This window comes from Xyrauchen texanus, chromosome 39, assembly GCF_025860055.1.
Source record: "Xyrauchen texanus isolate HMW12.3.18 chromosome 39, RBS_HiC_50CHRs, whole genome shotgun sequence".
NCBI lineage: Eukaryota > Metazoa > Chordata > Actinopteri > Cypriniformes > Catostomidae > Xyrauchen > Xyrauchen texanus.
The window spans coordinates 3,236,735-3,263,313 of NC_068314.1; the positions used below are offsets into that span (position 1 = coordinate 3,236,735).

At 37.3% G+C, this 26,579-nt stretch overlaps 1 protein-coding gene across 1 annotated transcript in view; it reads left to right on the forward strand.

Moving 5' to 3' along the window:
• The window catches only part of LOC127632577 (protein DENND6A-like), a 34,047-nt gene that overhangs the window by 2,141 nt on the left and 5,327 nt on the right, over window positions 1-26,579 (forward strand). The window contains exons 2-18 of the mRNA XM_052111237.1: window positions 585-623; window positions 732-774; window positions 5,377-5,489; window positions 5,678-5,758; window positions 7,869-7,974; window positions 12,240-12,319; window positions 12,423-12,482; window positions 12,584-12,639; window positions 12,839-12,961; window positions 14,530-14,625; window positions 14,924-15,018; window positions 15,194-15,259; window positions 16,348-16,412; window positions 16,493-16,582; window positions 18,006-18,059; window positions 18,197-18,306; window positions 26,269-26,446. Of these exons, the coding sequence (XP_051967197.1) occupies window positions 585-623; window positions 732-774; window positions 5,377-5,489; window positions 5,678-5,758; window positions 7,869-7,974; window positions 12,240-12,319; window positions 12,423-12,482; window positions 12,584-12,639; window positions 12,839-12,961; window positions 14,530-14,625; window positions 14,924-15,018; window positions 15,194-15,259; window positions 16,348-16,412; window positions 16,493-16,582; window positions 18,006-18,059; window positions 18,197-18,306; window positions 26,269-26,446 (1,455 nt within the window). The remainder of the gene's footprint in view (window positions 1-584; window positions 624-731; window positions 775-5,376; window positions 5,490-5,677; window positions 5,759-7,868; window positions 7,975-12,239; window positions 12,320-12,422; window positions 12,483-12,583; window positions 12,640-12,838; window positions 12,962-14,529; window positions 14,626-14,923; window positions 15,019-15,193; window positions 15,260-16,347; window positions 16,413-16,492; window positions 16,583-18,005; window positions 18,060-18,196; window positions 18,307-26,268; window positions 26,447-26,579) is intronic.

Genomic DNA, 26,579 nt, shown 5'->3' on the forward strand with positions numbered 1-26,579 from the left:
AAAGACTAAATCCTGAAAATAGAAAGCTAAGCAGACTACAAACACGAGTGCTATCAGCAACAGGAAACAACATCACCAAGGTTGCTGACTTTGAAGCTCCAAAAAGCTTACAAATACAGCATTAAAAGTAATTCATAAGACTCCAGTGGTTTAATCCATGTCTTCTGAAGTGATCCAATTGGTTTTAGGTGAGAACAAACCCAAAAATAACCCCTTTTTCTACAAAAATCATGAAATCAGCATATTTGGCAATCATGATTTCAAACTTTATTACATTTACTAGCGGCATCTAGCGCTCTGCGCATGTGTTAAGCACTAGGACGTGTAATAAAAATCATGATCATGCTTAGAGACTGCAATAGCAACAGTGAAAAGAGTTACATTATGGTCAGTTCTCACCCAAAATCGATTAAATCGCTTCTGAAGACATGGATCAAACTACTGGAGTCTTATGGAATACTTTTTGCTTCCTTTATGTGCTTTTTGGAGCTTCAAAGTTTTATTGTGGGTGAGCTATTCCTTTAAGCTTTTTCACAAATTCTGTGATTTTATTTTATAAAGGGTGTTACTCTTTTCATCTGTAGGTGATTTACCCTCACCATTCAAAACTGACTGAAAAAGAGGTAGGTAAAATTTCTGCCTGTAAGTTTTTCTGCTACATCAATCTGTTGGTTTAACCATGAATTCTGATGATGGTAAATCCAGGATGTTTGAATGTTCTCTCTCCTCAGAAAACAAGTATATGCTACCTGTCATTCCCTGACTCCAACTCAGGTAAACTACATTTCTTGACTTGATTGTTTGTCATTGAATGGTGTGCATTGTAAATCTAATGTTGTTAAAATGCACATAGATCAAGATTTAGCAATGGGATAACAGAATATGTTTGTTGTCAGTAATCTCAGAAATTGAACATTCCTGCTGAAAGTGTTTTACTTTGGAAAGTTCAATGTCTGATGGCTGATGGAAAGGAACTCCATTCAGTGCATTTGTGTATCAGTTAAGCTCAAAGTGTCTGATGTAATCAAGCAGTACATTTGTAGTGAGTGACTTGTGTTTTCCTGCGGTTAATGTTTGAACCAGAGGAATGTAATTGTTGATGTGTGTATTATGACCTGTGTGTCTTTCGCTAATGCATGTGGGATGAGAACATCCTCCCTGCAGCTGAAATACAGATACACCACAGACACATTGAGAGACTCACTGCGTGGGCTGTGAAATATAATCTGGCTGCTCACTATTACAGATATTCATGGACCTTTATTGAGTCGGTCAGTTGATAGCACATTTGTAAATGGGGCAAAATCAATTGTCTTGCTACCTTCTTGCCTTTTATTCTAGGTTGCTTTCTGAAGTATGAATTATTTATTTATATAAATATGGGTCAAATTTAACAAATAAGCTTTTCCGAGATGATATAAATCTTTTAAAAATGTAGTTTAAAATGTATGTAGGAATAGAAATGTGATCTTTGTTTTCATGTTTCATGGAATATTCAGGGTTTGAATATTACAGGATAATGTGAAAGTATTTACTTTGAAAAGGTAAAAACACAAACACTCATTGTGTTTGTGTGTGTTTGTGGACATGGCTCACTGCTCATGGTCTTTGGTATGACCCGCGATTCTCCTGGTGTGATATTGATCCTGCTCTCTTATTTCTGAAACCGAAGAACCTGGCAGATGGGCAGACACACTATCCCATCATTCTACACACTTCAGTGAGAGACAAGAGCCATACAACACTTTACAGGATGTACTTTTATACACCCGAGATAATCGGCTGTCTGAAAGCTGAAAATGCTGCAGGCATTCTATGGCCGTCCGAATTCAATGTTTAAATTAGAGCCTGTCATCTCATCTCTGTGAAATAAATTTCCTGGAGGCGTTCTCCTCGCCGATGGCCAAGAGTCAGATGCCAGTGTCTGTGTGCCCGGCTGTACATATGGAAATTTCTGGTGTGTGTGTTAGTGTCTGCTCTCACATGCTGTGGGTGAAGCGACCCACTGGTGCAGGAATGGCATGCGGGTTGCTGTGGCTACAAAGTTTCTGCCACCCCATCAGACTGCACGTCTGTTGTGACATAACACACTGTTCACTCTCTGTGGCAATGAAGCCAAAAGCAAATTTGTCTCAGTTATTTTTAATAAGTGTGACTCCGGCTGTGACGTCTAACTCATTCTGATACATGACACTTTCAGTCAACACTTTTTCATCACTAATTGTGACATGTTCACAGATGACCAATAAATGCCCTGTGGTTGCCAGAAATATACAGTAAAAAAGTATGGTAACCATGTTTCAGGCTTTAAAGGATGTAATTTTTATGCCTGTGTATTTTATGACTCACTACCGTTTATTTTACTAAATTACATAAACTTGATATACTTACCTTCCAGAATTATAACAGTCTACTTTCTACTTTAAAATGTATTGTTAATCACCATAGTAACGATTGAACAAAAGGCCATATGATGACTTGTGGGATGCAGGATCTTCTGGGAACTCAGATTATTGTTTTTCACCATCATTTTAACAATAGTTTACAGTATAAAGTACATTTATTCTCTAAAATGTCATAATATGCAATTTTACAATATTTTACAGGAAAATGACATGTATTGTCTTTTTCACCCAAATATGTTAGCAAGTGAACTGTTTCTACATTCTTTAACAATAAAATGACAGACATGTTTTACACGGCACGAAAGTCTGATGAGAGAAAACACCCAGTCAAGGCTGTTAATCGGAACAATTGAGACCAAACTCTTGGCTACGGTGTGTATCATACAGTCTGACGTAATGTCACACAGTGTGCCAGGGCTTTTATCCAAGATCTCTCTGCAATCACATCATTTAGTCTGACAAGCAACAATCGTACAGGACCCTGAAAATTATACAGTGTGCACCCGGCTTTAATCTGGATTAAAGCATAATTATTTATTATCGCCCTGATTATCTTGCGTTTGATTGGTGTAACTGGGAGTATCCAGAGCAGTGATGTGAAGGTTTTTGATGATGGTCATTTAGCTTGCCAGAGCTGCATTCAGTAGGATTATGTTGTGTAAACGTTCCTTTTTATAGACCTCTGAGGTGTTTAGGAAGGAGTTGATCAGGAGGATGAGGTAATCCATCAGTCACGGCCTGAAGAGAGTCCAGTAATCCTGTTACACACAAACAGAAAAAGCCAAAAATAGAGAGAAATACGCAAACAACGGCTGCCGTAATCTAAAGCCTCGGTTGGGTCGCACTTCTGGTCTTTTTTCCCTCCCAATTTGGAATGCTCAATTCCCACTCCTTAGTAGGTCCTCATGGTGGTGCATGTACTTACCTCAATTCGGGTGGTGGAGGACGAGTCTCAGTTGGCTCCGCTTCTGAGACCATCAATCCGCGCATCTTATCACGTGACTCATTGTGCATGACACTGCAGAGACTCGCAGCATGTGGAGGCTCATGCTACTCGCCATGATCAACACACAACTCACCACACGCCCCATGTGACTCTACCCTCCCTAGCACCTGGGCCATTTTGGTTGCTTAGGAGACCTGACTGGAGTCACTCGGCACACCCTGGATTCAAACTCGCGTCGATACTCACTGAGCTACCCAGGCCCCCGCTTCTGGTCTCCTTAATTCATCAGCGTCATTCCAAAGTTTGTCTTTCTGTTATTTCATTATAGTTGTTATTTAAAGATCTGAAGTTCAACTGTGTTTTTAGATTGTTCAAATGGAATAGAGCACAGCAATGTAGCTCCAGAATTAAAAATCCTATTCATTTTTATTACACAGTAATTCCTTATTAATGATAGCCTATAAACCTTTAAAGACAGACCTACCGTGAGCTCTGAGGTTTTTAATCAATGTAAATATTTATTAAATTAAGTAAATGATTTATTTGTCCTGGGTAGCTCAGCGAGTATTGACTCTGACGACCACACCTGGAGTCACAAGTTTGAATCCAAGGCGTGCTGACTGACTCTAGCCAGGTCTCCTAAGCAACCAAAATGGCCCAGGTGCTAGGGAGGGTAGAGTCACATGGGGTAACCTCCTCGCGCTCGCTATAATGTGGTTTGTTCTCGGTGGGGCACATGGTGAGTTGAACATGGATGCCGCGGTGGATGGCGTGAAGCCTCCACACACGTATGTCTCTATGGTAATGCGCTCAACAAGCTGTGTGGAAAAAAGGGGGAAAATTCCCCCCCTCAAAAAATATACATTATATCTATACTTATAATGAACTTTATATCAGTCCATCATTTTTAATTTGATGACGTCATTCGCAGTGCTTCACAGTATTGTTCTTTATTGCTTCATTAAACACGTTAAAGCCAACTTTTCATGGTCTTCGACATTCGCGTACGACTGTCGTGTTCCTCCCACTAGTGGTAGTCGTGATGAACATGTTGCTCACAATGGATTTTATTCAAGAAGGGAAAAGCTACTAAAGGTTTACCCCAGAATGACATTAATGTGTGTGATTTTGCTGAGCAGATGAATGAATTCAATGATGATGGCTCATGATTAATTTTCACTCCGTATTTTTTATTAATAGTATTATTTATTATTAAAACTTCTTTATAGTTATTATTATGATAATTAACAGCAACATCAACTATAATTCAGCCAAGAATTAGATAGATGTGTAAAATAGATGTGATTTTAAATATGTAGATTTTGCTTGTGCAGAAATAAATGACACATGTACATATTTAAGCACTTTTACTGTAATAAAATCTTTTTGTGATATATTTGCAATCATTTATGGCTTCTATGTTCATAATTGTCAAATATTCAGAAGTATATTCAGAAGGCGTTTAATATGAAGTTTAGGTCAAAATCCGTTGACATTTCTCACTTCGCTGATATGGATCTGGAACATTCCTTTAATATTTCAGCAGATGTTCAGACGCATTTTGTTTTTCAGGTTTATGTTTTTGTCTTATGATCAGTGTTTTTAGTCTAAACTCAAATGTCTTAGTTTTGGAGTGTGTCTCCAGTGTTCCCTGTCTCTCCTCAATGTTGTCGTTTCAGTGATTTAAGTCATGATTTTCCACTGAATAAGTGTTTTTTTTTTTTTTTTTTTATATTACAGCACAAAACAAATGTGATGTTGATTAACACATTTTAATTGGCTGCTGTGACAAACATATTCTAGATCTTCTGAAGAAAATAAGGGTGCTATTTGAATGTGCACAACTCCTTGCAATGATGCTAGGGTGTTGGGGCTGGTTGCTAAGATGTTTTGAATTATTTTTAGAGTGTTACTGTGCTAATTTGTTCTGAGTAGTTACTGGGGTTGCTAACTGGCCCAAGTCAAAAGAACTCCACTCAAGTGTCTATGATATTCTGGTGTCTAAATGCGTTTCTCTTGTCACAGGTTGTCTTGGCGACACACAGTTCTGCTTCCGTTTCCGACAGGCAACAGTGAGGAAGTCGTCGCTCGGATGTTTTCTTGACCACTTTGAACGCGATGCGCCGGTCTGTCTCAAGGTCAGTACTGTGAGATTGTAAACACAAACTCACAAAAACCTGTTGAAGGGACAGTTCACCCCAAAATAATCAATCTGTTTTATTCTGCATAATTTATGAGGGTCATTTTGGTCCTAAATCGCAAGTAAGGTTTTCACAAATTGCTTTTCGGATAGAAAATGTGGTTGTTTGTTTGTTTGTCTTTACAGAGAGATCATGGATATTACTACGGCTATGTATACTTCAGACAAGTACGGGACAAATCGCTGAAGAGGGGCTACTTTCAGAAGGTACGTTTAATATGACGTTTGGCAGGTGTTGTAGCACGCAGGTCGCTTCTGGCTGTACAACAAAAAATGATCAACAGGTACTCTGTGAGGCTATGTTTCCTCCGCTCATACAGTATATTTATAATATTGAAACCAAAAGCTAATTACTGCACCTTTCTCAGTTTTAACCAATAGAAAATGATTTTAAGACTTTTCAATTAGTTTTAAAATCTGATTTGATGAGCCAAGTTCAAACACACTGTAAAATAGCCTTTATACACTCACATAATTTGTATTCTTTATTAACGCACCAAGTGTCAAAGAATTATATTTGATTGTAACGTTGCCTGGATTAGATTGTATAATATTACAATATATTATATTGAATATAATGTTATAATTGGCAGAAATATTGTTTGTTTCAAATATTAATTTAAAGAAATGTAACAATTTGTGGAACTATTAATTAATAATTAACCATTAATTCCAACTCTAAATTCTGATTGGTTAAAATTATATATTATATGTGATATCATATTCTATATAATATTATGTTATATTATATAATATTTTATTATCATAAATATATATTTTTTAGTTATTAATTTTATAAAATGTAATTATGGATTATTAAGGTACGGTTTAAATGGATAGTTCCGACCCTTAAATGTGATTGGATAAGACTTGTTCAGAACCATTGAAAATGAAAAACATTGGCATTGAAGACCTGTTACCACTATATTATATTATATTATATTGTGTTGTATTAATAAGAGGTATATTGTTTTTTTAAATATTAATTTGATAAAATATATATTTATGTAACATTCTTGTTTTTTATCATATTGTTGTTACCACCATCTTAGTTTTTGTTGTATATAGCAACACCCTTTAATCATGGTAATATATATATTTGACCTAAAGCTTGTTTCCCATGCTTCAAAGTTCTTGCATATAAACAAAAATGTGCCCCCAGCAAAGATCAAGTACAGAACTGAACATGTTCAGACACTGATGTTCTGCTTTAAACCAAAGTGTAATTCTGGTCTACCATCAGCAAAGTTATTCACACCTTAAAAATAGAAGCAGAGATGGCGGGGGAATTCTGGATCCTTTCAAGAGTCTCTAATTCTCTTTGTCTTTGATAGAGAATATTTCAACACCTACAAACTTCTTTATCCCAGTTGTTGAGTTGTGCAACTCCTCAGGTGATAAGGTGTATTGCACTAGATTAATAGAACTTTGCGCTTTGTTTTCTTTTTTTATTAACTGTTCATTGTCTTTAGTGTTGGAGCTCTCTTGGTTACTCTAGTTTTCTATCCGCTCCCAGCTGCTATCTGCTGATTTTTGGTGCTGTCTGGCCAACACAGTTAGAACTTAAAGGAATATTGTCATCAAATCTTAAATGAACCATCAAATTGATCTAGACCAGAATATGAAAAAACATTATTTTGCTAAATGTCCTGGCTCCAAAAATTACAAGCAACAAACAAAAAAAATGCAATGAATGTCTGTGTGACTTGTATGATATATTCCAAGTTGTCTAAAGCCATACAATAACTTTTTTATTAAATTTAAGTCGTTATGAACATGTTGCACTCCCCTTTAGTTTTTAAATATCCTTTGTGTTGTGTACAATCAAATATACCATGTTATACTGGGATCGACAATGATAATTGGTTTTCACTTGTCTCGTGACCCATCTTAAAACCTGGGGCAATGCAACTTGGTGCAACTCAATGGTGAACTATTCTTTAAAGTCAACCTGAAAAGGCATTCGTAACCCATTTTACTTTTGTAATGTGATCTGTTTCTGAGTAAAAATCCAGTGACAAAATATTGATGAAATGGTGAAAAGCTATCTTTATATGTTCAAAAAGAAGAGGGCTTGTTGACATCCGAAATGAATGATATATCAAAGGCGGAGCAAGTTATTACATTTTAATAAAAGATTACAAAGACAAACATTTTATTTGGAATAATGAGCACTAATGAATCGTTCACAGTAAGACCAGGAACATGTATTTAGACAGTAAGTGGGGTCAGTTATTAGATATTGTCTCTTGTGAAGTGTTTTGGGACTTTATGATGTTTCTTTCATTGTGTATGTTTGTGTGTGTCTCTCTTGCAGTCTCTGGTCCTCATCAGTAAACTTCCATATGTGACATTTTTCCACTCGTTGCTGAAGATCATCGCACCAGAATACTTTGAGAAACAAGAGCCGTGTTTAGAGGCAGGTGAGTCCCGAAAACATGGAGCATACACTGGAAACAAATAAAGAAAATGAATTGTGCAGACCGAAATGTAAGTCCTAGTGACATGAAAATTGGGGTAATGTACTAATCATGGGTGTGCATGGGCTCGCCCCAATTTTCATTGGGGGGCAAGTCAGTTGACACAATTTTGGGTAATTCCTGAACCGAATGTGCTAGACTCAAGTGCTTTATATCATTGCCTCATAGAATGCTTGCCGTCTATCTCCGATTTAATTTCTGTCATTAAAAGTTCTGCCATATTGGATTTTTTTCAAACCATCTTTTTCGAACTAGTCCTAGACTGTTCACCGTATTGGAACCAAACAAGTGCAGAAAGATTTTCTGGAGTCCCAATATCAATAATTATCAAAAAACGTTTGATTCATGGTCGCAACGACACGCCAAATCTTAATTAGGTGTGGACTTATGTACTTAAATGGTTATAACTCTTGAACGGGATGAGATATTTTCACCAAATTTGGGACACTTTTGTACTGCGACAATCTGAGGACGCATGAAAAAATTGTGGGCCTCGGCCACTTGGTGGCACTACACATAACTTGAAAAATATCTACCTAAACTTGAAAAGCCATCAAACAATGAAATTACAGCAGCTATTAGACTAGGTTAACTAAAGCTGATCCAAATGAAATGAGGTGGGCCTATTTAAATCTTATCCTAAGAGGTTTGAGCAATTAAAAAAAGCAAGAAAGCCCACTGCACTATTGCCTTTTATAATCATGTAAATAGTTGTACAGTTGAAGTCAGAAGTTTACATACACTAAGTTAACTGTGCCTTTAAGCAGCTTGGAAAATTCCAGAAAATTATGTCAAGCCTTTAGACAATTATCTTCTGATAGGAGGTGTAAAGTACTGGAGGTGTAACCGTGGATGTATTTTAAAGCCTACCTTCAATTGCTTGACATCTGAGAAAATCAAAAGAAATCAGCCAAGACCTTATAAAATAACCACAAGTCTGGTTCATTATTGGGAGCAATTTCCAAACACCTGAAGGTACCACGTTCACCTGTACAAACAATAGTACTCAAGTATAAACACCATGGAATCACGCAGCCATCATACCGCTCAGGAAGAAGATACATTATGTCTCCTAGAGACAGTGCCGGTTCTAGACATTTGGAGGCCCTAGGCAAAATGTATGTTGGAGGCTCCCCGCCATTCCCTCCTCCCCTCCACCTTTCAGAATTCACGAGTTCACACTTACATCAAATTAAATAGAGTAAAGATTATGCGTATTTGGCATGCTGTCCAGAGGAGGGGCTCCAGGCTCTGAATTTTGGCCAGATTTACACAGTATTACATTGGATTGCATTGTATTTTGGATTGTGTTGTTTACATCCAATAAGAGATTATTAAAAATCAAAGTGAGGAGATGGGGGCGGTGGAGGGATGCTGATAAACTGTCAATGAACAGAGGTAAGTCTGCAGTATATATACCTCTTATCTCGTTGATTATCTGAATGTGCTCCTCCCGAACTTTGTTAATAAAACATCATTTCATAAAAAAGACTTGAAAACAAATATGATTCCTAACCATTTTATTTATACAAAACCTGTTATTTTTTGCAGTAATTTGTTCAGTAATTTATTTATGGTAACACACTAACCCACTATTTGGGATAATGAACAGTTTTGTTTTTGATAGACTAAATATAGTCATATTAGGTATGTATTGTAGAGAAATACCTTATGATACACAAATCAGCTGCTAGTGGAAGTGAAAAGACAAGTTAATTTCGTCAACTGTAATTGTGTGCTTATTCATATGCTTAAGATTGCATACTTATTTTCAATAAATATTGCAACAGTATTTATGATTGGAAAACGAAAAAAAAAAATGAAGTCTATTATGGTCTATAGTCTATTATGATAGACTAGAGCAGTTAATGTAGGCTAAACATCTGCGTTTTAGAAGATATACAGACTGTTTTAAAACATAATAAACAATGCTTTAGTATAGTGCGTTTGCTCTTTGACTGACAAACTTGACTTTTTCTGTAGTGTTTTGCGAGTCAGCTCCTGACTAGGGCTGGAAATCGATTGTAGCTACATACGCTCGGATTCAAAGTGTCAGAAGCGAATTCAGTCCATCATCGGTGCTCGCGCTCTTTTGAACTGGAAATAACCGTCAAATGATCTATCTCAAAATGACGCTGATCGTTAGAATCAGTTTATTTTTTACAATACATTACAATCACTCAAAAATAGATGATACCTGAATCACGAGCTGCACTTTCTTTGCGTGCCTGCTTAGCCTTACGCTTAGCAGCCCCTGAAGGATGAGTTCGCTTCGGCACCATCAGATAAATTTGCAGAAAAGTTGGATTTTATTCATCTACAATCTCTTCATTCATAAATTCAGAGGTTGGGAGTGACTCGCATGTAAACGGTGATATTAATTGGTTTAACTACAGGTGAATGACAATTGTTATATCCAATGGACAAACAGCATAGTATTTTGCTGCTCTTGATTGGTGGATAAGCATGTGTATGTTTTGGAGGCCCCTAGGCAACTGCCTAGTTCGCCTATAGGTAGCGCCCGCCCTGCCTAGAGATTAACGTAGTTTGGTGCAAAAAGGGTAAATCAATCCCAGAACAACAGCAAAAGACCTTGTGAAGATGCTGGAGGAAACAGGTAGACGAGTATCTATATCCACAGTAAAACAAGTCCTATATCGACATAACCTGAAAGGCTGCTCAGCAAGGAAGAAGCCACTGCTCCAAAACCACCATAAAAAACCCAGCCTACAGTTTGCATGTGCACATGGGGACAAAGATCTTACTTTTTGGAGAAATGTCCTCTGGTCTAATGAAACAAAAATGGATCTGTTTGGCCATAATGACCATCATTATGTTTGGAGGAAAAAGGGTGAAGCTTGCAAGCCAAAGAATACCATCCCAACCGTGAAGCATGGGGGTGGCAGCATCATGTTGTGGGGGTGCTGCAGGAGGGACTGGTGCACTTCACTAAATAGATGACATCATCAGGAAGGAAAATTATGTAAATATATTGAAGCAACATCTCAAGACATCAGACAGGAAGTTAAAGCTTGGTTGCAAATGGGTCTTCCAAATGGACAATGACCCCAACCATACCTCCAAAAACTTAAGGACAACAAAGTCAAGGTACTGGAGTGGCCATCACAAAGCCCTGACCTCAATCTGATCGATAATTTGTAGGCAGAACTGAAAAAGCATGTGCGAGCAAGGAGTCCTACAAACCTGACTCAGTTACACCAGTTCTGTCTGGAGGAATGGGACAAAATTCCAACAACTTATTGTAAGAAGCTTGAGGAAGGATACCCAAAAAATTTGACCCAAGTTAAACAATTTAAAGGCAATGCTACCAAATACTAACAAAGTGTATGTAAACTTCTGACCCACTGGGAATGTGATGAAAATATAAAAGCTGAAATAAATAATTCTCTCTACTATTATTCTGATATTTCACATTCTTAAAATAAAGTAGTGATCCAAACTGACTTAAGACAGGGAATGTTTTCCATGATTAAATATCAGGAATTGTGAAAAACTGAGTTTAAATGTATTCGGCTAAAGTGTGTGTAAACTTCTGACTTCAACTGTATATTCTGCGATGTTTCACGCAGACACACGTTACAGTATTTACATCATATAATAGAACTCCTTATTCAGAACAACTTTTCCTCAAGAACCATTGGTGTCAATCAAATTGTTTGTAAAATATTTGAGATGATTTAAAAATCTTTATTTGCGAACTAGTCTTAGGTTTTGTATTTGACATCAACAAAACTTGTACAGGAAGAATCTGTGGACCTCTTGGATTAATAATTATCCCCCAAATAAATAGTCTTTATTTGGCATGGCTATTACAGGGTCATTTAAAAATATGGGTGTATACTTGTTTACACAGAAGCTTCATAAACACAAACTATAAATAACTTTTTCATTAAATTAAATACACATGTGCAACATGTGATTCTAAGGAATCTTGCTAAATTTGGTGGAGCTCGAATAATATATGGCACTACAACATCCAAGAATTAAACAAATTAAAAAAGCCATATCTCTGTGTTCTGAACCTGATGGAGCTGAAAATGTACCAATTTTACTCCGTTTTAGGTTCTTAGAGGCTGTCTAATTAAAACGTAATATCTGATACTTATGTATTTAAAAGCCCTCAATTTCTTGAACCCCTTTATTTTGTTGTTTTTTTTACATTTTGGATTTTTATTTGTACGTAAAAGCTTGCAATGACATTGACCGCTGGCCAACGCCGTGCCCTGGGAAGATTCTTACACTCCCCATCATGGGCGTTGTCATGAAGGTAACTTTTTTTTTTTCTTCTTTTGGTCTTTGTTTAAATACCAAGTCTTTGCTTTCACTTCACCTCATTTTATTAACCGAATGCTACCATCTGTTCATTTCAGCTCCGCATCCCCACGTGTTATGACAAGCCTGGAACCTCACAGCTCATTCAGTCCGCACCGGTAATAAACTCATGCCAGGCCTGTAGGCGTGGTGATGATGAGTCATATTCAACAGGGGTTACGTCAGTTTGCTTTCATGTAACCCAAGCTTTCCTTTACAGAGTGACAGTCTGGTGTCCATCGTTCTACCGACGGTTCATGAAGTTGACCTCTTCAGGTAAATGCATTTGTTGTTTTGTTTTGTTTTTATGATACATGGTGTACTCTTTCTCATTATAGCATTAATTGTTGATTATTACTTGCCTTTTGCTGCCCCCTGGTGGTAGCTGCCAACAGTGCAAATTGTCTTCGATCAAGCACTGAAAAATGAGCAGTTACATGCAATTACTTTTCTCATTCTGTCCTTAATGTTGCAGGTGTTTCTATCCAGTGTTCTTTCATATTCAGATGTTATGGGAGCTTGTGTTGCTAGGGGAAGCGTTGGTTGTCATGGCACCATCACCAGCAGAATCTTCTGACACTGTGTTAGCATTGGTCAGGTAAGAATAATATTAGTTAAAGGGATAGTTCACCCAAACATGAAACCTCTCACACCCACATGTTTTTTTCCGTGGAACACAAGATGAGACGTTTTAATTGTATGTGCAGTTCTTACTTCCATACATTAAAAATCTCCTTTTGTGTTTCATGGAAGAAAGTATGTAATGGGATCAGCATGAGGGTGAGTAAATGATGAAGGAATTTAAATTTTTGCATGAACTGTACCTTTACGATATGATTTAAGGTTTATATGATGATTTATTTCTATGTCCAGAATTGTCTGGAATTTGACCCGATTCAACTTCGGCCACTTTCGCATCGCTGGGGTTGATTTGTATTAAAATTAAAAATTTGGCTTTTTTATTTTTTATTTGAAGCTCACTTTAAAACTGACTTGGCAACGTTTTATCAGGCCATCATAATTTATTTTTGGTGCTTTTTATGTGTAGTGTTTACTGTTTTAGTCTAGTCCCAGCCACAGATTTTCAATATTAAACTATGAAAATATAAATTATGACATGTTTAAAACTCAGATCATCTAAACAAAAAGTGACATAATCAGAAACCTTTTCTATATTTGTTGTGGGTAATTGATTTCAATCAATTGTTTAAAAATGGCAATTTCCAACACACCAAACAATTGTCACTAATAAAGTTTTGTTGAAATGTTAGTGTACTTGTTAACCAACTGGACAAAAGTGTCAGTGAAGAGCACGCTTAATATGAGACAAAACAAAGAAAAGTCTTTTATTGCTCGTCATTTCCAATCAAGCTGTAATTTTGCCAAATAATGCACAAAAAAAAAAGTGTGAAAATATAATTTAATTGTGTGTATTTAAATTGTGTTGTGTATTATTGTGGGCGGGTGTGGCTCAGTTGGTAGAGCGGGTTGTTCACCAAAGGGTTGGTGGTTCGATTCCCGGGCCCTCACGACTCCACATGCCGAAGTGTACCAATGTCAGGCTAGCACCTTGCATGGCAGCTATGCCCTCATTGGTGTGTGTGTGAATGAGACACAATGTAAAGCGCTTTGAATAAGGCTAAGGTTAAAAAGGCGCTATATAAGTGCAGACCATTTACCATATTTAAAACACATAAAATGTTATCTATGAAATTAGCCTCAACAAAACAAATGAGTCATCCAGTTTATTTAAAAAACTTTGAAAATGTAATTTCCATCAGCATCATTTCCAGCACAGAATTCTAGTAAACACGATACAGAATTCGAGATGTGCCGGAAATGTCACTGTGGTGGGAAGTTTCTTGAATGACATGTAATGCTTGAACACACTTCATACATTCACAGTGCTAATAGTGGCCGAATTTGAAGAAACACCCTTCTATTTGGAATTGCTCCATTAATGTTCAACTACTGTACATTTTTGACTATTTTAGAAAATGGGACACTTTAAAATGATGTGCTAAATGAAGAGCAGGTGCTGACTTTTAAGTCACTATCAAATACCAAAAAAAAAATTTTGTGGAAGAAAAAAAACATAAACATCTCTCTCTCTCTCTCTCTCTCTCTCTCTCTCTCTCTCTCTCTCTCTCTCTCTCTCTCTCTCAGTTGTATCTCTCCTCTGCGTTTCTGCAGTGACTTCCGGCCGTATTTCACCATTCATGACAGTGAGTTTAAAGAATACACGACTCGATCACAAGCACCGTAAGTATCATCTTTCCATTTTTCTCTGAATAAACAAACTACATAAACTAGTAGTGTGTGTGTGTGTGTGTGTGTGTGTGTGTGTGTGTGTGTGTGTGTGTGTGTGTGTGTGTAATATTTAGAATATTTCTTTCTTTTGACCTTCAAAAGCAGCATGTAATTGAATTGATGAAGTGTCGGATCGCCTCTGGTCGGATCGATTGATGAGGATATTTCTGCTGTTCAAACAGGAAGTGATCATGTTTTGAAATATTGTGACACTGTTACTCTGTGTTGTGTGCGGGTGTGTGCGCTCCAGGCCTTCAGTCATTTTAGGAGTGACAAACCCGTTTTTCGCAAAAACTCTTCAGCACTGGCCGCACATTATCCGAATAGGAGACATGAAGCAAACAGGTTTTTACTTTAATAATATTAAACTGCATTTATAATTTAATGTAATTAAACACAGTTTTAAAAGGTTTTAACATTATTTAAGGTATAGAAAAAAAAGCATCTTTTTGAAATTCAAGGAATTTTAACCTTATTTTACTAAAAAATGTGACGATGCTATTCTGAATTGATTTTTAAGGTGAAATGGCTAAACAGATGAAGGTGAAAAAACTGAAGAATCTCAAGACTTTGGATTCAAAACCTGGTGAGACCTAAACTACTTGTACTTGCACCCAAAAATGAAAATTCTCTCATCATTTACTCCCCCTCATGCCATCCCAGATGTGTATGACTTTCTATCTTCAGCAGAACACAAATGAAGATTTTTAGAAGAATATTTCAGCTCTGTTGGTCCATACAATGCAAGCGAATGGTGATCAGACCTTTTAAAGCACATAAAGGCAGCATAACAAAATAACAATAAGCATAACAAGCTGATTTACAAAATTATTAATAACCTTGCTCCACCCCCTCTTCAGGGATGCGTGATCCATAATGGAAGTGCAGGTAGGACTAGAGCATCTGCCAGGGGAGATTTGGTACCGCAGTACAGAAAAACAACCTTTGGGCAAAAAGCTTTTTCAGTTAGAGTAGTGGGGTTGTGGAATTCCCTACCTACAAACATTCGAAGCCTCAATAGCTTCTCAATTTTTAAAAAAAAGCTTAAGTACTGGCTACTATCACAACAGATCTGCAACCACTAATGACTGTGTTGTATATTATCTGTTTTATATTCTGGTTTTAAATTTTATATTCTGTACATGTATGTATTGTGATGTTTTATGTGGGGTATATGTAATGTATGTTATTTTATTTGTTCTCCTGCCCAGGGACAGCAGATGTAAACTAGCTATTAGCTAATTCTGGCGCAATTACTTTTAATTGTGCATTGTCCCTGTAAAAATAAACAATAAAAATGAAAAAAATAAAAGTAATCCATATAACTCCAATGGTTTAATCCATGTCTTCAGATGTGATATGATAGGTGTGGGTGAGAAACAGATCAATATTTAATAAGTTTTTTACCATAGATTTTCCTCCCTGCCCAGTATGTAGCGATATGCACTAGGATTGTGAACTGCCTAAAAAACAAGTGGAGATTTATAGGATAAAAGGACTTAAATATTCATCTGTTGAGATATTCTTCTAAAAATCTTCATTTGTGTTCTGAAGAAGAAAGAAAGTCACACACATCTGGTATGAGTTTGAGTAAATGATGAGAGAATTTTGTTACAAATATTTTCTCCTCAAACAGTAACTGAAAAGGTCTGTTCTCGTCCCATTTGGCCACAGGTGTGTACAGTGCATATAAACCTTTCCTGAACAAAGATGAGGACATAATTAAACAACTGCAGAAGGTAAATGTCTCTTATAAAGTAGATCATTACTAAAGCTTTCATTTAAAGTATTAATGTGGTATATTTGTGATTAACATCAGGGAGTTCAGCAGAAGCGTCCCTCTGCAGCCCAAAATGCAATTCTGCGGCGATATTTCCTGGAGCTAACACAGAGTTTCATTATACCGCTGGTAAGAACATTTCTTTGCATAAGCAACAGACTATATCCCAGCTAGATAAAAATAAAATAAATGCTTACCAAGGCAGACACAAATGCTAAAATGACTCCTTGTGCTTTTAATAATAAATTAATAAACATACAAAATTAATAATTTCTGTTTTCAGTGTTTGTTTTCTCAGTGGATATCGTGTCAAATCAATATGGATGAGAATCATTTGGAATTTACTGATTCCAGTTTCTGATTCCTCTAAACAGTTTCTTAACGGTTCCATTAACCCTTTAATGCATACCTCTGTCTTTAGTGACCCGGGACCTCATTCCACCACCTGTAACACATCTATTTTTTTGAGTTGTGCCCACACCTCTATAGTATTCCTCAACCTTTCTCTTCTGAATAATGTAACAATAAAAAAAAAAGCCAAAATTGCAAAAACAATATTAACTTATTTACCAAAAGTATAAAGGGCCATTAAAGACCCGACATATATAATAGTCACTTTTCTTTGTGCTTCCATAAATCATATTTTTAGGGTTATTTCATATCTATGTGAGTTTATTATAAGACAATTAACACTATATTCATTTAAATTAATACTAAATCAGGTTGATTTCCTGTGACAGTGGTGAATTATCAGTATCTCGTATGCGTGTACGCGTACATATTATACATGATATTTCTTACTCAAAGTGGCTCTGATGTTTCAGTGATTGACTTGATTTACATCTGACATCATTATTCGGTGAAGAAGCGGTGTGGAAGCAAACTATAGCAAGTTTAACACACTAACAGTATGATTTGGCTACTGACATGTGGGTCCACTGCTGACATTATGTGAGTTGTGCGTCTGTTTATACTCAATAAGTGCCTGAGAAAATACAAAAGTGTAGCTTATGTTCATAATATGTGTTATGTGTAGCTCAATATGTGTTTGACCGCCAGTTGCATCTCATGAAACTTCAGTGTGGAAGCAGTGAATCCCGTTTTATCATTTGTCTATCATCTCTTTTATGTATGAAAAATAATACATCAAAATATATCAGCACATGCTGTATTCTGTTCTATTATTTTCCATTTTTTTTAAAACATTTTGTTGATCCATTTATGATAGATTTATGTGTCTGGTTTCTAACGACACGAGTGTGTTATAATGTTTGGCAAAACGCCCAAGCAGTTAAGGGTTAATGATTCTTTCAGTACATTTTTTGGAAGAAATATTATGTTAAATATGATAATAAAAATAAACACAATTATTCTTGGATTTGCTGCCTTTAGCAGCCTGCTAAAAAATTTGATAATTTCAGATTTTAACAGAATGGATTCTTACAAAAGGCACATTTACACAGACATTTTAATTAAGCTATTTTATGCATTGAAATATATATATATATATATGTGTATATGTGTTTAAATGTGTGTTATGGTCAATTTTCAGGAGCGTTATGTGGCAAGTCTAATGCCGCTACAGAAGAGCATCTGTCCTTGGAAAGTAAGACCTGTTTGATACTTTCGTACTCTATACCGAATATCTCAGCAGTTCTTGAGTAGTTCACTAATTCATTGTTCCTTTTCCATTTGATTCAGTTGATTTTGAAAATGGATTTCTCATCTTCTTTAATATCTCAGAGTCCTCCTCAGCTGCGGCCGTTCATTCACGAGGAGTTCATGAAGACTCTAGAGAAAGCCGGACCTCAGCTGACCTCCCGACTCAAAGGAGACTGGATCGGCCTGTACAGGTGCTGCATCTCTCAGGGGTTAAAAAGCTTTGAAGTATGAAAACCTGACCATCTTATGTACATCTTTTGTCATTTATTCTGCTGTAACATTTGGAAGGCTTGAATTCCAGCACACTTGAAGAAATCTATAGGATTTCCATGGAAATCATATCAGGGAAGTTTTTTAAATGGGGTTTTCAAGGCCTGGAAAATACATGGAAATATTCATAGAGATATCAAATATATATACACTGCTGTTCAAAAGTTTGGGGTCACTTCTCATAATATTCTGATCTGAAGGCGTATGCTTAAATGTTTGAAATTATTTTTGTAGACAAAAATATAATTGTGCCACCATATTAATTTATTTCATTATAAAACAAAAATTGTATTTAAAAAAAAAACAGTTTTTGAAATGGACAGAATAATTAAAAAAAGCAGCCACTAAGTGCCCAACATAGATGGGAACTCCTTCAATACTGTTTAAAAGCATCCCAGGATGATACTTCAAGAAGTTGCTTGAGAAAATGTCAAGAGTACATGTCTGCAAATTCTAGGCAAAGTGTGGCCACTTTAGATGCTAAAATATAACACAGTTTTTAGTCACAACATAATTCCCATAATCCCATTTCTGTTATTCCATAGTTTTGATGACTTTACTATTATACTAAAATGTGAAAATAATAAAGAATTAGTAAGTGACCTCAAACTTTTGAACAGGTGTGTGTGCGCGTGCGTGCGTGCGTGCGTGCGTGCGTGCGTGCGTGTAATATTGGGAGAGCGGTTAGTGCGCTGCCCTACGAACCTGGTTCCCGCTCATGGCCAACACCATTGACGATTATCTGAACTTAGCCTAAAAAATGAGTACCTGGTGTGGTGTGTAAACATCGCCACTGGGGAGACAAAGGCGGTCGGGCGTGGTGCTGGCCACCCACCCCCTCGTGTACCGTTCCAGCCTTCATAGATGCTTGCTAACAGCACTTGCCCCTACAGTCTGTTAAGGCTAAATGGGGGATCTTTGTCTTTGTGTATAATATATATATATATATCACACTCACACAGTTGTGGCCAAAAATATTGGCACCCTTTATAAAATGAGCAAATAAGTCTGTGAAAAAAATCTGCATTGTTGATCTTTCATTCAAAAAAATCAAACCTTTAATTGAAGAAAAACAATTGAAATGGGAAATATCTCACTAAGAAATTTATATTTTTCTCCAAAACGAATTACCCACAATTATTGGCACCCTTTTATTCAATCATTTTTGCACCCTTCCTTTGCAAAGATAACAGCTCTGAGTCTTCTCTAATAATGTCTAATGATGTTGGAGAACACATGAAGTGATCTGAGAACATTCCTCCATACAGAATCCTTCAAATTCAGAGGTCCACACTGGTGGTCTCTCCTCTTCAGTTCACCCCACAGGTTTTCTATGGGGTTCAGGTCAGGGGACTGGGATGGCCATGGCAGAACATTGATTTTGTGGTCAGTGAACCTTTTTGTGTTGATTTTTATGTGTGTTTTGGTTCAATGTCCTGCTGGAAGATCCAACAATGGCCCATTGTAAAGGGCAATCAGGTTTAGATTTTTTTAATCAGTTGGTATTTGATAGAGTCCATGATGCTATGTATCCAAACAAGATGTCCAGGACCTCTGGCAGAAAAACAGCCCCAAAACATTAAACATCCAGCACCACATTTAACTGTGGGCATTGGGTACTTCATTATCTCTGTGTGCGCCAAACTCATCTCTGGTATTTTCTGGCAAAAAGGTCTGTTTTTGTTTCATCTGACCATAGAACCCGGTCCCATTTGAAGTTCCAGTAGTGTCTGGCAAACTGAAAACTTGTTGTTGGGTGAGAGCAGACAACTAGTTGTGATGTCTAATATAAATTTTTTACTTTCTGACCCCAAGACACAACAAATTCCTGGAATTTACACCCCTGTGAAACAGGAAGTCATGGCTGAAAAATGTCTTATTCCTTGTCACCCAGGTGCACAAAAAAATTTAAAATATGAAAGGGAATATACATCAGATATATTTTACTCCTAAGAATTTGTAGGGATGCCAATAATTGTGGCCAACTTGTTTTGGAGAAAAATATTTATTTAATAATGAGATATTTCCCAACTTTCAATTGTTTTACTTCAATTAAAGGTTCGATTTTTGTGCATTTTTTTTATTAATGAAAGATCAAAAGGATAAACAATGCAGATTTTCTTTTTTTACCAAGGGTGCCAAGTGTGTGTGTGTGTGTGTGTGTGTGTGTGTGTGTGTGTGTGTGTGTGTTCATTATGCTCAGCTTTGAAGTAACACTATGGGAGAATTGGACATGTGAATGGCGAGCTCTGCGCACTTTGCTAGTTTTATTACTTTTAATGACATAAACCAGTGAGATTCGATACACTCTATTCCATAAATTTTCTAATATGACAATATGTCAAAGAATTAAAAACCCTTGGGCCTGGAGACATTAAAAGTCACTTACGTGCTCAATTTGACACCCCCCGAGCAGGCCGCAAGTCTGGGAGTCGTTTTAGTCGGAGAGATGCGGGAATGTGGCGATATGCTGTACATTTCGGCAATGCTGACGAAGGTCGTTGCTGACTTGGAGGATCTTGCTGTGATACGTCGATCAGTCACTGCCATGGAGGCGAAGATCACTGATTACAAGAGTGGGGATGTTGAGAAACGGATCGATCACGAGTCATCTGAGAGGGAATTATTTTCTAATCCGCTAGCAACCAAGGTGGATTTGGAGCGTTTCTGGGAGAAGTTGGAGGACATGAAGAACGGTAGCCGGCAGAATAACGTCCGAATTGTCTGAATTCCTGGATGGGCTCCTTCCGAATCTGCTCGACATAGCAGGCCATAAGCTGGAAATTGAGCATGCTTGCAGGGTTCCTGCTCGGTGATCTGCTGAGGGAGACAGGCCCCATTTAATTCTGGCCAAACTTCTGAGATCATCCGGTAAAGATCTTGTGTTACACGAGGCGAGGAGCTAAGGAAGACTTTTTTTTGAGGAAGACAGCATTTTCTTGTTCCCAGACTTTGCGAATTCGACGTGAGAAACGTGATTGATTCAAGGAATGCAAGAAACATTTACATCAACGGAACTTCGCTTTTGCATTGATTTTCCCAGCCAAATTTAGAATAGATGCTAAGGATGGCCGTAAAACATTCACATGCCCACATCAAGCGATGTCCTTCATAAAGTCAATGGAGTAAGTCATCTGGTTGTACTCCCATTGCAGCCGAGTGGACTGGCTCACTGAACATTCGTTTGACTGTTTGAGGGATCTGTGTTTTTCTTTTGCACTGGTTCCGCCTAGTGGCTGAAGTTTATTTTGTAGAGTAACACACCTGAAGGACAGTTTTATGGATGAATCTACACGCTATTTGTGCTATTGGATGTAGTTTGTTTTATAGATTATTTTGTATTATTTGGATAGAGGCACCGGACTTGAGCAATCTGACGGCAAATTTGTCACAGGGACTCTTGTAGGTGTACATGGACTGTTTGAGTTTAGAGGGATGGGCACGGGTTGGCACTGTCGTGCTCAGGGTTAATGTGGACATTTTTCTGTTTTTTGTTCTGGGGATGTTCAGGGATTGATTGTTGCATTAATGTTGGAATGTGGCCTTTTTATAATTTTATTTTTGACACAATCAATTTTTTCCTCATATGTCATAATGTCAAATGTTAATATGAGTGGATTGTCTCTCTCCACGTGGAATGTGAATGGGTTGGTGCAACCTATAAAAAGATGGAAGGTTATTTATTAAACATAAGAAATATGATATAGTGTTTCTTCAAGAAACACATCTTTCCCCGTAGGAAGCTGAAAAATTTGGGAAGATATGGGGTGGACATGTTTTCTTTAGAACTGGCTCAAGTAAGAGCAGGGGAATCATTACATTGATAAGTAAACATCTACAATTCATATGTCTCAAACAGATTAAAGATAAATTAGGAAAATTTATTATTGTTTTAGCAGAAATTCAGGTCAAAATCTTGAAGGGATGTTGCAAGATGCTGGCACTCCTCATGATGTAATATTGGGAGGAGACTTTAATCTTTATCATAGTTAAGCAAAAGAGTTTTTGGAGAACCCATCTGGTAGGGACTAGGATTTTTTTCATCAGTCCATAAGATTTATTGTAGAATAGATTTTTATATATATATATATATATATATAAGTCCTTCATTTCATCTGTTGTGGATTTCTCAATTGGAAACATTTTAGTCTCAGATCATGCCCTTGTGAGTGTAGAGGTGTTGCCACACATGGAGAAAAATAAATCATATAGTTGGCGCTTTATTGTATCCCTTTTACAAAATCCTGAATTCCAACAAATGTTAAAGGCTGAAATCAGTGTTTATATGGAGACCAAATGGTCCTCAGTATCCTCTATGGGCGTGGCATGGGATGCACTTATGGAGGTTCTTAGGAGTCGGATCATACAGTATGCCTCATTCATCAAGAAATCCAACGCACGAGAACTCATGGAGTTGGAAGGGAATATTAAAATGTCATCTGATGGCCTCAGATAATTGACCTAGTTGAAATGCATATATAACACTATTTTGTCACGGAAGGTGTAGTTTTGGCTATTTAGGGCAAGACAGTCATACTTTGACAAAGGGGGACAAAGCTGGAAACTTATGGCTAGATAAATAAAACGGTGAGTCTTTTTCTAACATTCCCTCAGTGAAATCTGCTGTTGGTGACATTTTTACCTCGGCCATTGATATTAATAATGCTTTTAAAGAATTCTATCTTGATCTCTTAGTTCCACGTCTTCATCTACTGATGAGGGTATTAGAAGTTTTGTGGAACCATTAGAACTCCCTAAACTGATGATGGAGCAAAAAAAGTTCTAAAATAAACTTGGAGGAGCTTGGCAAGGTAATTAAGGCCTTGCCCACAGGCAATGCTCCAGGGCCAGATGGCTTTGGTGCTGAATTGTTTAGATCTTATGCTACAGAACTGGCTCTACTTTTGTGGGAGTTTATATGGAATTATTAAAGAATGGAAAGCTTCCACCAACCAAGACACAAGCCCGGATCAGTCTGATACTTGAAAATGGACAAAGATCCAAGCGAGTGTAAGAGTTATCATCTAATTTCCCTGATCCAGCTAGACGTAAAAATATTGTAAAAAAATGTGGCTAAGCGATTAAGTAAAGTTATGACATCTCTTATACATCTAGATCAGTATTTGTATTTGGGCCACCGCTCTTCTGATAACATTAGGTGTTTCATCAAAATTATGTGGTCTGTGGCAAATGATCAGACTCCGGTCGCTGCCATCTCAATTGAAGCCGAAAAAGTGTTGGATATGGTAGAATGGGATTTTCTTTTAAAGATTTTGGAAATATACAGTTTCGGGAATACTTTTGTTTGATGGATTAAGTTACTTTGTAGCCACCCAGTAGCAACAGTACAAACAAATTATTTTACTCCGGAAAGAGGCACCTGGCAGGGTTGCCCTCTTTCCCCATTATTGTTCTGTCTTGCCCTGGAACCCTTAGCAGCTGTGATAAGAAAGAAAGATGATTTTCCAGGGGTGATTGCAGGAGGTATGGCACATAAGCTTTTGCTTTACGCAGGTTATTTTTTTATATTTGTCTCCGACCCTACTAGATCTTTGCCTTGCCTCTACAGTAGTGTTGTCACGATACTAGAATTTCTAACTTCGATACGATACCTTGAAAAATATAGATATTCGATACCATTTTCGATACCACAGAGAAAAAAACTGCCACAATATTAAGAGGGTAGAACTGTCTAGAACATGACAATGAGGTATATTTTACATGAACAAAATGTCCTGAGGTATTGCACTTGTTCAAAAGCCTCTCAGATTGCCATACATTCAAAAACCAATAAAGTGCAAGTAAATAAAAAGTGCAATCTTTTGTATTTCCAAGTCAAATCAAATCCAATCTCAATGTCAACAAAAGATACTTAAACGTCAAGGGGGGTTGGGGTTGACTAGCTTTCATAAGGTCTCTCGCTCTCTCCCTCTCTGCCGTGCACGCGCTATGTATGTTGTGTGCGCGCTATCTATGTTATGCGTGCAGTATGTTCTGTCTCGCATGTGCGCTATAGATTCCGGGAGATTTGAACTAAATTGCGGGCATCAGGGAGAAGCTATCAATATGCGGGAGACTCCCGGAACTTCCGGGAGACTTGGGATGTCTGGCTTCATATCAAAAATATTTCCAGATAGCACTCCTGCTGTGTGCCGCATGCACTCGCCATCTTTACATTCACTTCACTTTTGCTATTTAACCAGAGCGAATGAGAGGAGTGCGAGTGTGTGTGGTGTTTGTCATGCGCCTTTGGAGAGAAGTGAAAGTGACAGCTCGGCTAGTATCGATACTTAGGGAAATTAGTATTGGTACCGTTCAGATATTTCAGTATCGATATTTATCGAAATATCGATATTTTTGACAACACTACTCTACAGAATAATTAAGTTCTCTGGATACAGAGCCAATTGGTTTATATCTGAAGCTTTGGCTCTGACAGAGGCATTTTATTCCAAGTGTGATTTATATAGTTAATTTTGACCCCTTAATAAAAAGGTTTTTGAGCGATGTGGGCTTCATTACATTTATCTATGTTTGGGAAGGTTAATGCAATTTAAGATTAATTCAAGTACTTGTTACAATATCTTCCTGTAGATGACCCCTTCTCTTATTTCAAGCAATTTGATAGCGTAGTGAAGTCCTTCATTTGGAATGGAAGGCATCCCAGATTACATTTCAATAAGTTACATAGGCCTTTCGACAAAGGTGGACTAGGCCTACCCAAGAATTTGTTTTATTATTATTCATTCAGTCTCAGACATTTGGCTCATTAGTCGCTTCCACCTGAGAGAGCCTTGATATTTGCAATGTACAGGAAGTTATTTCCCCTATTTTGCCATTGCAAAGCCTTTCTGTCTGGATAATTTAAATCACACCCCGTTATCTCGCATTTGCACTTGGTATGGGCAAAAGTGTCCAGTGTGTATAATTTGGTCATTAATTTTAATGTTGCCTCGAGCATATGGCTGAACCCTAAATTATTTATAAATAAGCTCCCTTTCTGCTGGTCAGAGTGGATTGTGAGGGGGGTTAATACACTCGGTGACCTATATGAGAGTGGAGTGTTGAGATCCTTTGAATATATTGGTATTTTGGGATTCCCAGATCTCAGTTTTTTAGATATTTATAGCTGCACCACCTCTTTTTGGGAGTATCATACACCCCCAAGTGGCAGACCCACTATGAGTGGTGATTAAGATTGAAAGACAGTTCAACACTGACTCTAGAAGCATGTGGCAGGGAATTTATATCATCACATACTTCAAAGGGAATAAAAAATCTGCTGTGAACACTGCAGCCTCTCTCCCGGATGAGCTAAATAATTGTTATGCTCGTTTTGAGGGAAATAACACCACCCTCACCCTCTAGCTTTCCATTCTTTAATAATTCCATAAACTTCTAACAAAATTGGAGCCAACTCTGTAGCATAAGATCTAAAAAACTCAGCGGCAAAGCCATCTGGCCCTGGAGCATTGCCTGTGGGCAAGGCCTTAATTACCTCGTCAAACTCCTCCATGGTTATCATCGAATCAAGAATTTATTTTGCTCAGTTGTCATTTTTGGGAGATCTAATGATTCCACAAAACTTCTAATATCTTCGTCAGTAGATGAAGACGTGGAACTATAGAGATCAAGATCGAATTTTTAAAAACGTTATTAATATCAATGGCCGAGGTATACATTTCATAGTAGTGGGAGTTAAATGTTGATTCATTGTATATGTTTTGTTTTTCTTTGTCATCTCTATGAATCTGTAAAAATGTTAATCTTATAAAGTGTGTCAATCCAGGAACTTCCTCATTCATGGTAATCAGTGATTTTTGCTTTTGAAAATAGAACAGACAGTTTTCTTAACACACTTCGCCTATTCCTGGCTTCCACAGACAGTTCCTGGGGTCTCCAAACTTCGACGGCTGGTTCAGGAACCGCAGGAAGGAGATGACACAGAAGCTGGAAGCTCTTCATCTAGAGGCGTTGTGTGAGGAAGATCTACAGCTGAGGATCCAGAAGCACACTGAGGTGGAGACTGTTGATCTGGTGCTCAAACTGAAGGAGAAACTGGTTAGTTCTCCCATTCTGTTCAACTATATATAAATGGGTCAACAATGTGGCACTTATTTCTTGTCTGGATTTATCAAGTTGTTCAAAAATAGACTTAAAATGCAATTCACACAACACCTCTACTATGATGAGG